The sequence below is a fragment of the Littorina saxatilis genome, linkage group LG17 (genome assembly GCF_037325665.1).
Source record: "Littorina saxatilis isolate snail1 linkage group LG17, US_GU_Lsax_2.0, whole genome shotgun sequence".
NCBI classification, from domain to species: domain Eukaryota; kingdom Metazoa; phylum Mollusca; class Gastropoda; order Littorinimorpha; family Littorinidae; genus Littorina; species Littorina saxatilis.
This window is the reverse complement of record NC_090261.1, coordinates 39,211,858-39,228,314: the sequence shown is the minus strand read 5'-3', so window position 1 is coordinate 39,228,314 and position 16,457 is coordinate 39,211,858. Positions and strand designations below refer to the sequence as shown.

Genomic DNA, 16,457 nt, shown 5'->3' with positions numbered 1-16,457 from the left:
CATCCCTGACCTCAAAATAACTAAAAAAATTCAAGTCAACCAGGATGTGTCCATTTTCACTGCAGAAATGTACGCCATCTTAAGAGCATGCCACTATATCAATGACCTCCCTGACCCCCAACAAGAGTCGTGATTCTCTCCGACTCAAAATCAGCTTTGACTGCTCTCCAAAATGGTTCCAGAAACCGGGAAGAGCTTCAGACGGAAATATTGTTCCTCTCTCACCAGATCATTGCCTCTGGAACAGAACTGACCCTTATGTACATCCCCTCACACACATGGATCAGAGGCAATGATATGGCTGACAGAGCAGCAAAAGAGTCTGTCACAGACCGAGCAGAATTTCATGACCTCAAATTAACAACTGCAAAGACGGAAGCAAAACACAAAATGGCCAAAGTTGCCTGGCGTCACTGGGAAACAGAATTAAAAACAGAAGGCGATGCCCATGGTTGGCTTATTCTGCCCCGACAAACAAAACAAAACAGGCCTACACTCCCCACCCCCCTCCTTAAAATACTTCGCAGAATTCGCACGGATGGATGCGCTCACAAGTTCTTTCTCCGTCTCTGTGAATGTGGAAAGCTAATATCTTTTTTACACCTCTTTGACCGCTGCCAATTACTCCAACAAGATTTCCGCAACCTACACACCCTTGTCAACGAACACAAACTGAAACCCCATGAGTTTTTAGATAAACATTGCACGCTTCAATGGAAGCCAGCATACACCCTGTGTCTCTCAATACATAAGGCTGAAATAGGACATCTGTTTTGAAAACTTCATCCCCTCTCCCCCTTCCCCCCTCAACCCTCTCTCCCACTGACCCCCCCCCCCCCCCCCCACGCCCAACAACCAAAGCGCCTACAACACCTATCATATAGCTCTATTCAAACAAGGCTAAATCACATATAATACACCGCCCTCCTCCTACCTGAACTTAAGTTCCCCATTCTGATATATTATTTTAGCAAGTTATATTTAATATTCTTATTTGGCTAATAATTATTTTTTTTTTTTATGTTTCTAGTTACGTATTTATTTACTTATTCAGCCAGTTATTTATTACATTATTTTGGCATTATCCAAAAGTTTGAAAAATATTTTACATAAATAAAAAGCAAATAAGCCTACAAAACCGCTCCACTCCAACTATATTGCGCGTACACTATGGCAACAACCCCAACAAAATCTTTACTTCCATCCCCATTTTGAAATATCGCAACAACAGACTTCCAGATCTATAACACGATCATATGTGTTCTCTGTTTGCATGTCTGTCCACGGTCCTGTCCCCCCATAAAGCATATCAACTCTACCTGTCCCAAGATAGGCCAATTGGTTCTAAGAGGGAGAGAGAGAGCGGATTTGTCCTTCGCGGGGGGCATGCAGTGCCTTGGCATTGCACTTCTACTTAATTTATATGGCTTGAAACTTGGTACAACTTGAAAAAAAATACTGTGAAGATACTAGAACAACATGTAAATGCTTTAGTTTGAGGCCGCGCGGGGTCGCGTAGTCATTCGTCAGGCCGGACTCTGACATAGTTCCGGAGATTGCCGATCATTGACGGAAATACACGAACTGATTCAACCATGCAGGCAGGCAGAGTCCTCGTTCGGTCACTTGCTCCCTTTCGCCGACACGGGACTGTTCGCCTTATCTCGACATCCAAAACTCTAAACATGCCGCTGAAGGTAGGTGTCAAATTTGTTGAGTTACTTTAAAGTAATTTTTAGGCATTTCAGTTCTGTCATCCATTTATAGTTCTACACTGCACTTCCTCTTTTAGTTCCTCTTTTAGAACCCAACGGTGTTACTGTTATTGTTCAAGGTCGAATGATTGTCTTGAAGAAAGAAATGAATAAAGAGAGAATGCGCTCAAGTCAAGTGCGTCTCTGTTCTATTATTGACTGTCGGGTCTTTGGCTGTGTCCTGCCAGCAGCCTCCACAGCCACACCATCTCCCTCACTTCCATCCCTTGCAAACTCTTAGAACACATGCCGCCACATCTTCACAGATCTCGACTCGCATAACATCCTCACGCATCTAAACCATGGTTTCCGTTCTGGATTCTCGTGTGAAACCCAACTTCTCACCACAACCCACGACCTCTTGACCACCTTCGACCAAAGAAAACAAGTAGATGTCGCTGTGCTTGATTTTTCTAAAGCGTTCGACACTGTTCCCCACCCCCACCTTCTCCACAAACTCTGCTGTTATGGCATAAACGGCCCCCTACTCAACTTGCTCACGTCCTTCCTCACTAAGCGCTCCATGAAAGTTGTGCTCGAGGGTACTTCATCCGAATCAACTACAGTAGACTCTGGCGTCCCGCAGGGGACGGTGCTCGGCCCACTACTCTTCCTTGTCCATATTATTGACCTGCCAGCCTCCGTATCGTCCCACGTCCGCTTGTTCGCCGACGACTGCCTGCTCTATAGGGAAATAAACTCCTTCACGGATCACCAATCCCTGCAACAAGACCTCAGACACCTCGAAGAGTGGGCGGTTACCTGGGGCATGCGCTTCAACGCCTCTAAATGCTATATCCTCAGTATAAACAAATCCTCTGACTTCTATTACCAACTGGACAACAGCATCCTCCAAAACGTTAGATCCACACCCTACCTTGGCATTCTCCTCTCAGACGACATGAAATGGAGCCCCCACATTTCTTCTATCACTAAAAAAGCAAACTGCACCCTTGGCTTTCTCCGCCGCAACCTCCAACGCTGCCCGCCTCGTTGCCATCAGCAGGCCTACCTCTCCCTTGTGCGTCCCCTCCTGGAGTATGGGGCGGTTGTCTGGGACCCCTACCTGAAGAAAGACATTGACTGCATCGAACGCGTACAACGCAAAGCCTCGAGGTTTATCACAGGCGACTTCAGGTCGTCGACCCCCGGCAGCGTCACCAGACTCCTAGAGAAAACTGGACTCCAACCTCTGCAACAGTGACGTCAACATCTCCGTCTGACTTTCTTCTATAGGGTGGTTGAGGGGCTGGTACCGGCACTACCATCACACCAGTTCTTAACTGAGCAGAAGCAAGGCCGTAAAATCAGGCCAGTGAGACACTGACCATCACACATCCAACATCGTCTCACAGTATTCAAGAAACAATTCTAGACCCTATTCAGTGCCCCAAGGCCGCACTGATCAGTTTAGGAACTCCTTTTTTGTGAAGACGGCACAAGACTGGAATCTACTTGAGGACAATATTGTAACCTCCAAAAGCATTGGCATCTTTTAAAGCCAAGCTAGCAGTCGCCCACCACCATTAGGCTGCCGCACTCTCCCCCGCTGCATTTATGCCAGTCTTCTGGTACCCAGCAGCGTAACCATCAAGATCAAGATCAAGACCAAGGGTGGGCTGTCTTTTAGCGGAGCCATTGCAAGAGTCTGAAACAGATACATGTGTATGGAGTGTGTACTGTGATTTCATCTGTGTGATGTGTCACTGTGTGTAGAATCTGTGTTGTGCTGTGGTCTGACTTCATAATTATCACGTGCAGTGTGTGAATCAAACAGCAGAACTACAAATCAAGGCTATAGCAAGCGGACACGAACGTACCTGTCACACACTAGCAAACCCTGATAAACATACAACAAACAACTGTTTAACAACAATATACACATCAATAGCTAGGTCCAAACAAAATAATATTAAACACAAAGAAAACACCTCTCACAGAGCACAGCACAAGAATGTCTTCAACCTACTCTTGAACGCGTCAAGAGAGGGGCTCTGGCGAAGCTCAAGCGGCAGGGAGTTCCAGACAGAGGGGCCCGCGGAGGGGAATGCACGCTGACCAGCAGATGCGAGTTTCGAGCGAGGGATGTGAAGGCGGAGTGGGTCAGCAGCAGAACGAAGGGGACGGTCGGAGGGCTGGGTGTACAGGTCCAGGGAGGATTGAAGGTACTCGGGAGCAGAGTCGTTGAGACACTTGTGGACCAGAGTGGACAGTTTGTAGGAGATTCGGGTGTTGACAGGGAGCCAGTGCAAGGAGCGAAGTAGGGGGGTGATGTGGTCTCGCTTCGTCTTCCTCAACGTCAGCCTGGCAGCAGTGTTCTGGACTCGTAGGCCATGAATGGATGAGGCGGGGAGGTCAGCCAGAAGGGAGTTGCAGTAGTCCAGACGACTGAAGATGAGGGAGACAACCAGCTTGACACAGGCGTCGTGGGTGAGGTAGCTACGGATGGAGGCGATGCGTCGTAGGTGGAAAAAGCAAGTCTTGATGATGAAGGAAATGTGTGTCTGCATGGAGAGAGTGGAGTCGAGAAAGACGCCAAGCGCCAAGGCTCTTGACAGCAGGGGAGAATGGAACAGTTGCGTCATCCAGCTGGAGGTCGGTCACAGTGAGGGAAGCAATCTTCTGTTTTCCAAGCTCTCGTATACTTCAGATCAAAGCATGTGATACAGCTATCTCGCGCGAGCTTCGAAAGCCGAGGCGGTTCAAAGTTCTCGCTACATTCGAAGCATAACTAAGAGCGTGTCTTGCGGATATCTCGCGAGAGCTGCTCAGATACGGAAAAGGTCTATTCTCACACATACACACACACACACTTATGCCGCACATATATGTTCATAGGTACATGTACACACACACACTGCACACACATGTACACATTATGTTTTGTGTGCGCGCACCTAATTAACACACAAATCATGAATGAACACAAAGAAAACATGCGGAAAACATGTAAGGGGCTGTAAAACAGGTTTGAATATTTGTTAGGTGTTGTTGTTTTTCCAAACATGACCTATGTATTTGAAGTCTGGGCCTATAATCAGGTGTTTTACTGCTGCACCTTGCCTAAAAGATTCCCACATGTGGAACAGACATCCATGATTTTATTGGCACCATGGGCATATTTGTGACAGGGAGACTACTGTCGCCCTTCACAGCAGGCTCTGCAGAGTTGTTGGCCTTGAGTGTGAGCTATTTATAGCTCACGGCTATACACCTGTGGATTGTAGAGTTCTGTTTGTGATGGGGTCCGGTGGCTGCTGTTTTCCTCAGCATTGCTCATTTGACTTTCGAGTGTGATTTGAACTCATGCCACTTTCAACCCTTGACTCAGTTTATAAACTCGAATAGAAATATCCTGCCAAATACCCCAAATGAAAAATTAAGCTATCTTTTAAGTTTTAATAAAGACCTTGGGTGGCAAGGTCCCAAACTTATCGCTAGACTTGTGCACACGCACCCACTTGGTCCCTGGATATGAAGAGACATTACTGCAACTAACGCCATTGCTTCTCATAGCTACTTTATATTTTTATCAGAACCTTTAAGTTTACCCTTTTATATCCAAGTATTCCCACAGTGGGGCACTGCGGTTATGAAATTAAAGGTCCCTCCTGTTTTTGGAACCGCAGGAGCTTTCTAGTTTGCTGTTAGGTAGATTTTTGGTTCCTCTTTCCTGTCATGCTCTCTTTTTCTTCATGAATTCTTTTCTTTTTTCTGCCTTCTTGCTCATTCACCTGTATTTTTTCCAAAAATCTCTTCTCTTGCCACTTGTCTCGCGATTCATGTATAGTTTAATCTGTTAGTGTTCTGATGTAAGTCCAGCAGTAGATAGGTTAAGCCTATTTTAACATACTGGAAACTGGTAATCTTCCAGTAGGTATTAATTTAGTTTTACTAAAGCCTGCTGGGACACAAGTAATGGGTTAGTGCATTTGTAAACAGGAATCGCTTGACAAGTGGCCCCCTTCATCCCCCCCTTCCTCGTCCTGATATGGCTCTGCGTAGTCGGCTGGACGTTAAGCAACAAATAAACAAACAAACAAACATATCCAAGTATCTCTTATTACCACTTTTAATAAGATGAGCGAGAGTGTGCGGGGGGTGGGAGGGTGGTGAACCACTGTACATAAAGGGAAAGTTTGTGTGCGCGCCTGTGTGTGTTTTTGAGTCACTTGAGAAAAAGTGACTCTATGTAATCGGTCAGTGTTAGTCTGTCCGGCCGGCCGGCCGGCCGGCCGTCCGTAGACACCACCTTAACGTTGGACTTTTCTCGGAAACTATCAAAGCGATCGGGCTCATATTTTGTTTAGTCGTGACCTCCAATGACCTCTACACTTTAACGATGGTTTCGTTGACCTTTGACCTTTTTCAAGGTCACAGGTCAGCGTCAAAGGAAAAATTAGACATTTTATATCTTTTCTCGGAAACTATCAAAGCGATCGGGCTCATATTTTGTTTAGTCGTGACCTCCAATGACCTCTACACTTTAATGATGGTTTCGTTGACCTTTGACCTTTTTCAAGGTCACAGGTCAGCGTCAAAGGAAAAATTAGACATTTTATATCTTTGACAAAGTTCATCGGATGTGATTGAAACTTTGTAGGATTATTCTTTACATCAAAGTATTTACATCTGTAGCCTTTTACGAACGTTATCAGAAAAACAAGGGAGATAACTAGCCTTTTCTGTTCGGCAACACACAACTTAACGTTGGGCTTTTCTCGGAAACTATAAAAGTGACCGGGCTCAAATTTTATGTGAACGTGACTCATTGTGTTGTGAATAGCAATTTCTTCCTGTCCATCTGATGCCTCATATTATATTCAGAACTGCGAAAGTGACTCGATCGAGCGTTTGCTCTTCTTGTTAATCTAAGACAAATGTCGCCAATGTTTTTACAGAGTCACGTTAAATAAATGATTTTATCATATTTTCCTGTATGTTCTTGGTTTCCTTTGCGTAACCAAAACAAAGTTTTTATAGGGCTAAGAAATTAGCTCTAAAATTCTCAATCCTGTTCGATTGGACGTCGCCTCCAAAGGTGATTGTTGTGTTTCGGCACTCGGTTACACATATAATCAGGTATTACCAGTGGGACCCACTATCCTTTAAAGTGCTGAGATGAAATATGTGGAACAGGAAATAATCCATCAGTGCAATGACTCACCAAGCTTAGGTAACAAGCTGACCTTTGTAATCTCTCTTGCATCACTCAAGTCAAGTAGCACTTAACAGTGATGTGATTTGAACTATACAGTCTGGATGGTGAGGGTCGTGGGCAACCCTTATTATATTTGGGAGGAACATTTCTCTTTGATTATCCATAATCTGACAGTGTGGGTCGTATCCAACAGACATGCTATTTAATTATTTGAGGGGAAATTTTATTTGTGTTTATCCTAAATCCGTTAGTGTGGGCCATGCCCGATCTATGATATTTCATTATAATTATGAGAGGACATTTTATTTGTGTTTATCCTTAATCTGATGACGTGGGTCATGTCTGACCCATACTTTTTAACGTTGAATTCTATTTAAGAAGTATGGGTCGTACAATACCTGCATCTTCCTGTTAGTATGTATACAAACGGGAAAATTACATTTAGTCAAGTTTTGACTAAATGGTTCAACATAGAGGGGGAATCGAGACGAGGGTCGTGGTGTATGTGTGTGTGTCTGTCTGTCTGTGCGTGTGTGTGTGTAGAGCGATTCAGACTAAACTTACTGGACCGATCTTAATGAAATTTGACATGAGAGTTCCTGGGAATGATATCCCCGGACGTTTTTTTCATTTTTTCGATAAATACCTTTGACATCATATCTGGCTTTTTGTAAAAGTTGAGGCGGCACTGTCACGCCCTCATTTTTCAATCAAATTGATTGAAATTTTGGCAAAGCAATCTTCGACGAAGGCCGGACTTTGGTATTGCATTTCAGCTTGGTGGCTTAAAAACTAATGAATGAGTTTGGTCATCAAAAATCGGAAACTTGTAAAATTTAAAATTATTTTTTTATTAAACAATCCAAAAATAATTTCATCTTATTCTTCGTCATTTTCTGAATCCAAAAACATAATACATATATGTTATATTTGGATTACAAACAAGCTCTGAAAATTAAAAATATGAAAATTATGATTAAAATTAATTTTCCGAAATCGATTTAAAAACAATTTCATCTTATTCCTTGTCGGTCCCTGATTCCAAAAACATATAGATATGATATGTTTGGATTAAAAACAAACTCAGTAAGCTAAAAAGAATAGACATACAGAAAAGTGTGTTATCCTGCTCAGCGCGACCACTACTGCACTATTCTGCATGGCTTGTCGATTTCACTGCCTTTGCCACGAGCGGTGGACTGACAAAACTACGAGTATGTGGTCTTGGTGAAAAAAGCAGTGCGTTCAGTTTCATTCTGTGAGTTCGACAGCTTGACTAAATGTTATTTCGCCTTACGCGACTTGTTATATGTACAGTGGAACCCACCTTTTGAGACCTAAAAATCTGAGAAAATCAGGTTTTATAAAGAAGGGAGTCTTAAAATGGAGGTAGATTTACAGATGTTATGAACACGTATAAAACAGGGGGAGGTCTAAAAAGGGGGCGGTCCACTGTAATCCAAAGCATGATCCAGTGGAGGTTCAGGCATTTTGAATTACTTTCTGTGTTTTTTTGCTTTAGGCTGGGGATAAGCTGCCTGCTGTTGACCTTTTTGAGGGTAACCCTGGTAACAAGGTCAACACTGCTGACCTGAAGGGCAAGGTCGTCATCTTTGGTGTTCCAGGAGCCTTCACTCCTACATGTAGCAAAGTGAGCGGAAGTCTTTTTCTTCTGTAATTAATGAATAGATTCCAGGCGTATTTCAAGTTTGTTAGATTTGTTTATGTAAAATATATATAATTATTGGACTATTATTTTACAAACATGTATTAGTGTTTACAGATTTGTGAGGTAATATTGTGTCCCAAGATTTATTTGGCATATCTGACCAAAAAAGGTGTGTCGGGTTGTTCCTGTTGTAAATGAGCTGGTCATATGCCTGGTACGGTTTGGTCTGCACTCCTTTGTCACTCCTGAGGAAGACATAAAGTTAGCTCTCACTGTGTAGTTACCCGGTAGTTTAAATGACTTTGGTTGTTGTAATCTTGCCGGGGGGTGTAGAGCCCCGAAATATTGCAAAGACAGCAGTGGCATGCCATGGGATCGCGTTACCCCTACTGTAAAACAATGTTTTTTGTATGCAGACACTCCTTCATTGTTAGAAGGGAATGCAATGCTGTTGTGCAAGTTGGCTGGTTTCTGTTGTTGGCAGCTGTTGCGCTTCTGATAGTTGAACTGGAAGGGTTTCAATGAAGATAAAACGCACGTCCGTATGTTTCTATCTCTTTTGTCTCTCCCTTCCCCATTGCAGCTCCCTCTTTTTAATCAATCGATTTAAACACACATAAATCAACACCAATTTTGTGTTAATTCCATGTTTTCTCTGAACAATTGTTTATGAGAACAATTGTTTATGAGTTTTTTTTTCATGAATGGTTATAATAGGCGAAAACATTATTGCTAACATGTTGACAATGTGTTAAAATGAATTGTTCAATGTCCATTTGTTGGTTTACTGCGTTTTTGGCCCTTTTTATAGGCTTGTGGAATTATCATCAGACTTTACTACTGCTTGTTAAAAGAGGTCTGTTTTGCCATAATTAAGCTGTTGCTATTTTTTTTCTGGTTTCGGTTTGGGTTGATTTATTATTGTTTTTTAATCGCATGATTGTATTTTTGTATACTTTTTCTTTTTACAGGATCATGCCCCATCTTTCATAAAGAATGCAGATGCTCTGAAAGGGAAGGGTGTGAACAGCATCGTGTGTGTCTCTGTTAACGACCCTTTTGTCATGGAAGCATGGGGGAAAGACCTGGGCGCTGGTGACAAAGTAAGTCTCCCCCCTCCCCCCCCACCCCCCCCCCCCCCCCCCTCCAACTTCTTCAGACAGTCCACACTACAATCCAACCAGATGGCCTCACTGCTTTTCTGAACACCTGCAGACCTCCTCAACCCCCACTCACTCCTGTTACAGGAAAAAAAAATTAATACCTGCCTGCAAGCATGTCTGGTACCTGCGCTGCAGTTAAAGCGTTTATGTATCCTGTTTAGTTACACCTATTGCAATTATACCAAGTTATACCTGAGGGTTTTTGTACCTGAGGGTTTTGTATGCCTTGTTAATCATGCAGTTTATGACCTCAGTTTTTTTTATACACTGTGAGATGACAAGAGGTTGAATCATTGACTTAAAAAGGAAAGTTAATTGGCATACTTTGCAAAAAACAGTTTGGTGTATTTAGTAATTTACATGCAGACAAACAGCTCCTTTTTGTCTTTTACATAATATATATCAACATTTGCTTTCACCAGTGGTGCTTTTCTGTTTTGTGTCCGCCACTCTTTGCACGCATAAAGGAGAGGCACTTCATGCTAGAAAAAAACACACCAAGCAAGTCCACCAGGCAGATCCTAATTCAGAAGACGTTGGTAGCGAGTATCTAACAATGCAGGGCCATTCATTTTCAATGAGAACCATATGGGTCGTTTTCAAAAAATGTCGCGAAAGCTGTCCCCGGACTTTGGCTCTGCACAGTCGTCGCATCTTAAAACAAACTAGACAACATTTTGTATCATTTTGTTCGTTGTCCAAGGGTCATTAACTTCCTGTATCAAAAATACAATTTTATGTTAATATGGTTTGTAGAGCGTGAGTTATCTGACGCAAGGGTGCCGAAAAACGAGTGTCTCACGGTCGCTTACCAGTCTTTTAGATCTATTTTTTTCTGTTTTTCAGTATCGGATAGTCATGAAATTTGGTCACATAATAGTCTTTATTGGTTTCTTTTTGCTAAAGATAAAAATTTTATCAAAACTTGGTGTTAGGGGTTTGTACTACGTTGCAAGCCCCTGGAGCAATTTTTTGATTAGTGCTTTTGTGAACAAGAAACAATTAACAAGTGGCTCTATCCCATCTCCCCCCCTTTCACCGTCGCGATATAACCTTCGTGGTTGAAAACGACGTTAAACACCAAATAAAGAAAGATGGTGTTAGGGGTGCATAATACGAAAAAAAACTTTTGTCCCACAAAAAATGTCCTTGCTGTTATGACTGAAGAAAATTGATAACACTAAAAAATGTGGATCGCCAAACTCAGATCTAATTAGACCTAAAGAAAGACAATTCTTTCATCAATTGATTAACTACATATATACAGTTGCAGACGACATGAAAAACATCAAAATATTGCTGCCTTTCAACTAAGGTGAGACGTCCCTCAAAATTTTGTCCTTGCTGTTACGGTACTTTCAAATTGAAAGAGTTCGATTCAAACTTTGAAAATTTCACAGTTTGTAGAGATTTTGATCCAGATCAAGAATCACACAAGTTTATTTCAAAGCGACGTCGCTTTGGAAATTGCGACACAAAAAAACACCCAAAATGTTCTTGCTGTTACGGTCCTTGCTGTTATGTTTCTGGGGCCAGTTTCCACTGTACGCACTGAACACGTACTTGTGTATAGGTCATGTTTTAAACTGCATATTTCAGTGACACATCTTTGGATTTCCATACTGAATTGGGTTACACAGTGGGTACTTTTTTTTTACAGATCTGATCAGTTTTAGATCTATCTTATTGTCTGCGCGACGGTCAAATATAAGCTTATCCTCTATTATGAAAGAGAACATACTTTGCTCTGTCGCAAGTAGTCGTTTTCGTCGAGATTTTAAGCTGATTTCTCTGGTCAGCACCTAACATTGCTGCGAAAACATCAATCGCAACTAGCAGCTGAATAACTGTAAGTCTTATTGGTTTTGTTTTCTGAATCTGACTATTGTTATGACAGGATCAGTGAATGAGTGTTCCCGTTCACCACGGAACTCCGAATAGCTTCGTGACGTTGTTATTGCTTCAAATATAAAAGCGTCTTTGGCAGCAGTAGACAATTATTTGCCTGTCGCTATAGTTTATCTGCGGGCTTTCAAATGTCTTTTCAGAATGTTTCTTCTCCGTTCATCCCGGAGAAAGCGATTTTTATTTTGTATCGTAAGAATGCGTCCCATGTTCCTTGAGAGACAAGTTCTAGGGCGCGCAATATCCCCCTAACGAACTAGGCAGAGAAAAGATTGGGTGACATTTTAAAGAAAAGATATGCTTATTTGACATTTTACATTCAACTACATTCAGGGGCAGCATGCAGCCACATAAATGAAGACAGTGTCAAGTAATAAGCAGAATACACGCTAATTGCACACATCATGTATACTTCCACGCATACAACATTTTTTGTAAAACGCGTCACCAGTAGCTCTCGCATTTTGAAGATATTGTTCTTAATACTCGTCATTAAGGTGGCTTACTTCAGTTTTTAACTAATAAATGAATGCAGATTCCAGACCTAAAATCAAAATAACAATTTTACAAACTTCATTTTTCGAAAAAAGTTGGACCCATTTGGCGACTTTTTTTTTAAAACGACCCATATATAAATTGCTTGCAAGGCAGGTAATAGATTTGCACACCCTAGGGTTGCTGGCAGAACTGTTTGTGAATTAATTTTTCTTTTTCTGTTCATAGGTGAGGTTTTTGGCTGACACATGTGCAGAGTTTGCAAAGGTGTGTTTACCAGGATAAGCTACAGTGTACATCATGTTGTTATCATGGGTTTTATGAATTTTCTTCTCTTATTCATTTATAATTATTAATTAATGACCTATATGTGCTGATGACCAATTTAATTTCCTTTGTTGGATCAATAAAATGTTATGAGTTATGAGTTATGAGTTATGAGTTATAATGATAAAAAGAGATGTTTATGTTGTGAGGTATGGTGAGAGAGAAAGGAGAGCAAGTTTGTGTGAGTGCATTTTCTTTATGTAGGAGAGAAAGAACAAGTTTGTGTGAGTGCATTTTCTTTGGATAATTGAACAGTTCTATTATGTCTTATGTGCATACATTTTGGAAGGTGTTAACTTGTAAACAAATGAGGTTTTCGTTTAGATATTCTTGGAAAGTTTAGTGCATCGGAGCAATATTTGTCAAGCATACCCATATCTTCTTGATTTTATTGGTAGCTCCTGAATACCCTCAGACAGAAAGTTGAACTTGTACAATAAAATGAGAGAAAACCCTTTTGACTAGACAGAGGTGTTAATACAATGCAGATGTCCTCTCATGACAGGTATATTTTGGGACAGTTGATAGATAACACAAGGTGTCCTCTTGTGGGAGGTGTACTGAAATCCGACAAGTCTGACATTTCAGGTACCAGTGTATGAATGAGATGTCTGATTAATAAAGTATTGCCATAGCAAGGAAATAACATTTACCATCTGTTGTGTTCACAGAAAGCAGACTTATCAGTGGACCTCGCAGCAGTGCTTGGCAATGTTCGCAGCAAACGGTCAGTTCACAAACCGTATCGGTTCGCATACGTACCTTATCATTTGACCTGTGTATGTAGAATCAGTGTCAGATGACACTGGACAATAACCATCTTGTGGCAGATACTCTTGATTGCATAACTATATCTCTTCATGTTTTGGTACGGAGTGAATCCCGGATTTTGAGTCCTACCCCCTTTTAAATTAACACTTTGTTTTCTGAGACGTTCTGTTCATTACCTGCATTTTAAGACTACTTCTTTTTAAGACCTCATTTTCTATTTAAAATTGCTGAGACGGGCGCAATGACTTGGTGGTAAGACGCCGGCCTCCAAAGCAGAAGGTCGCGGGTTTGAATCCCGGCCGCGCCTGGTGGGTTAAAGTGGAGATTTTTCCAATCTCCCAGGTCAACTTATGTGCAGACCTGCTAGTGCCTTCTTCCCCTTCGTGTGTACACGCTAGCACAAGACCAAGTACGCACGAAAAAGATCCATGTCAGAGTTGGGTGGGTTATAGAAACACGAAAATACCCAGCATGCTTCCTCCGAAAGCGGCGTATGGCTGCCTTATGGCAGGGTAATACACGTAAAAATCGACTCATGCAAAAACCTAAGTGTATGTGGGAGTTTCAGCCCACAAACGCAGAAGAAGTATTAAAACAAGTTGGGAGGTATCTAACCAACAATAAAAGTGTTGGTCTACTTGTGCTGAAAATCAAATGTTGAGCCCAGAGTTACGTGACTGATGAAGATGTGATGCATTTGATTGAATGTTGTGTCGTGTTTTCTCCAGATTTGTGTTGGTGGCTGAAGATGGTGTCGTCAAGGGGATCAGTGTGGAACCCGATGGAACCGGTTTGACCTGCAGCAAAGCAGATGATGTCATGAAACTCCTGTGAGGCTTCCTGCCAGCCGTCCCTACGAAAATTATACAAAACCCTTCATATGTATGGGCCTAGTTTTCGAGACTTCACTATAACTGCCTTGTACTACATGTCAACTGACTGTTCTGTTGTGAGAAATAGAAGCAATACTCCTGAATAGTTTGAGACTTGTTTGAGTTCGAGAACTGTTTGTTGTTTAAACATCAGATTGTTTGAGTTGTGGTTTAAAGTTTTGCTCAGAGCATTATGCTAAGATTGTTTCTTAATTGATGCGTGATGCATAGGTACTCTCCAATGCTCTGTGTCTAGTTTTCTAGTATTCTTTCTAAATCTGAAAGAATTTTGTATAACTTTAAAAAAAAAATGTTTTTACATCTGTGCATTTATATCACTTATAAAACTGTAAAATATGAATTGCTAGATTTCATTCCAGGCTTCCAATGAGTTTTTGGTTGTTAAGAAAAAAATATTGTGACTTGCTCAGCTGAATGCTGACACTAGGTCAGTGGATTTTTATCCCCATACACTTGAAAGTGTTTTTCTACTTGCCAGTGCATTTGGTCCCATAAACATAAATTGCTTGCTTTACATTTTGCATAAAACTTTGAGGTTTATTATGAAAGACAAGAGATTGCTTTTGGCAAGTGATGTATGTTATAAACAGGAGTAGCAATCATCATTCATGGTTTCATTTCATAACATCGTGCTTGAATACTTGTTATACATTATGGTTCCAAAGTGGCAATAGGTTGTCTGTCAGGATATTGAAGGAGGTTGCATCTCCCAGGTATGTTCGCACAAATCAAGGCTGTGGTTTACAGATCTGGTCATTTATTGTACATCATGTTTTAGAGTCATTGCAACTGACAATGAGAAGATCATAATGGCACCGGAGACATTTGTTGTTGTCAAGTTTGATGCCAGAAGTAAAAGATGCGTAACCCAGTACCGAGTCTGTGCATGTTTTGTTGTTTAAAGACTTTTATGTGTACACCATCATGTAAACTACCACATATTGTTCTAGGCTTTTACATGGGATCTTCTTCTTCTGCGTTCGTGGGCTGAAACTCCCACGTACACTCGTGTTTTTTGCACGAGTGGAATTTTACGTGTATGACCGTTTTTTACCCCGCCATTTAGGCAGCCATACGCCGTTTGAACATGGACTACAGGATTTTTCGTGCGCACTTGGTCTTGTGCTTGCGTGTACACACGGGGGTGTTCGGACACCGAGGAGAGTCTGCACACAAAGTTGACTCTGAGAAATAAATCTCTCGCCGAACGTGGGGACGAACTCAAGCTGACAGCGGCCAACTGGATACAAATCCAGCGCGCTACCGACTGAGCTACATCCCCGCCCCTTTTACATGGGATAAGAGCACCCTTTCATTTGGACACATATCAAACATCAACAGCTTGGTTTCTTTCTGTGCAGGGTCAAAGTTTTTGTTGAATGTATTTATAAGTTGACAGATGTCAATTACAAAATAATTTTAGCAACATTTTTTTTTTTTAATCTGCACGAAAAGCAGCCATGCTGTAGGTTTTTGGTGTTTCCAACTTGAACGATCCTCTTATCCCATGTAAAAACATGGACTGATCTATGAAGGAATTCATATAAGTTGGTAAATACAAGAAGAAAACTGGTCAGTTCATGTGACAAACGCATAGACGATGTTTGGAAATAACTTAGATTTTCATCGGTTGTGGAAGAGTTGCATTTCCTTGGAAACACTGAGGCAAGCTGTGTGCGACATTGTAGGTGCATTGCAAGCCAGAGGCATGTCTCTTCACATGGTTGGTTCTATCTTCTTCGTCCTTGGGCTGAAACTCCCGCATTCACTCATGCTTTTGCGCGAGAGGGTTTTTACGTGTATGACTGTTTTTACCCTGCCATTCAGGCAGCCATACGCCGCTTTCGGGGAGAGCATGCTGGGTATTTTCGTGTTTCTGTAACCCACCAAACTCGGACATGGATTACAGTATCTTTTCGGTGCGTACTTGGTCTTGTGCTTGTGTGTAAACATGAAGGGGGATAAGGCACTAGCAGATCTGCACACATGGTGAAATCGTATGAAAGACAGACATCCCAGTGAGAATTAGATCCTATCCGGGCTTTCTGCACTGTTGGTTCAATATAACACCCTTCGTTCAACAGCATTGATGATGTGATTGTGTCCTTCAAGTGCACAGATCACCTACCTAGTGTGGAGACACAACGCTTGCAAGTGATTGGCCTGCAATGCCACGTGTAGCTCGTCTCGGCGTTTCCAAGAAAAAGCAACTCTTCCACAAATCAGAAAAACCCTACAGACTTGTTTCCGGAATTAGTCTATTGAGACCATCAGCTTGTACACGTACCTGCACACACTCACTCATGCATACGTGTTCTT

General features: G+C 41.9%; 1 protein-coding gene across 1 annotated transcript; it reads left to right on the top strand.

Moving 5' to 3' along the window:
- Positions 1-1,539: 1,539 nt before the first annotated feature.
- Positions 1,540-15,010, top strand: LOC138952452 (peroxiredoxin-5, mitochondrial-like). Its single transcript, XM_070324127.1, has 6 exons — positions 1,540-1,697; positions 8,438-8,566; positions 9,556-9,687; positions 12,376-12,414; positions 13,146-13,201; positions 13,974-15,010. Exons 1-6 carry the CDS (start codon positions 1,596-1,598, stop codon positions 14,077-14,079), a joined length of 564 nt encoding a protein of 187 aa, XP_070180228.1. The 5' UTR covers positions 1,540-1,595; the 3' UTR covers positions 14,080-15,010.
- Positions 15,011-16,457: the final 1,447 nt, after the last annotated feature.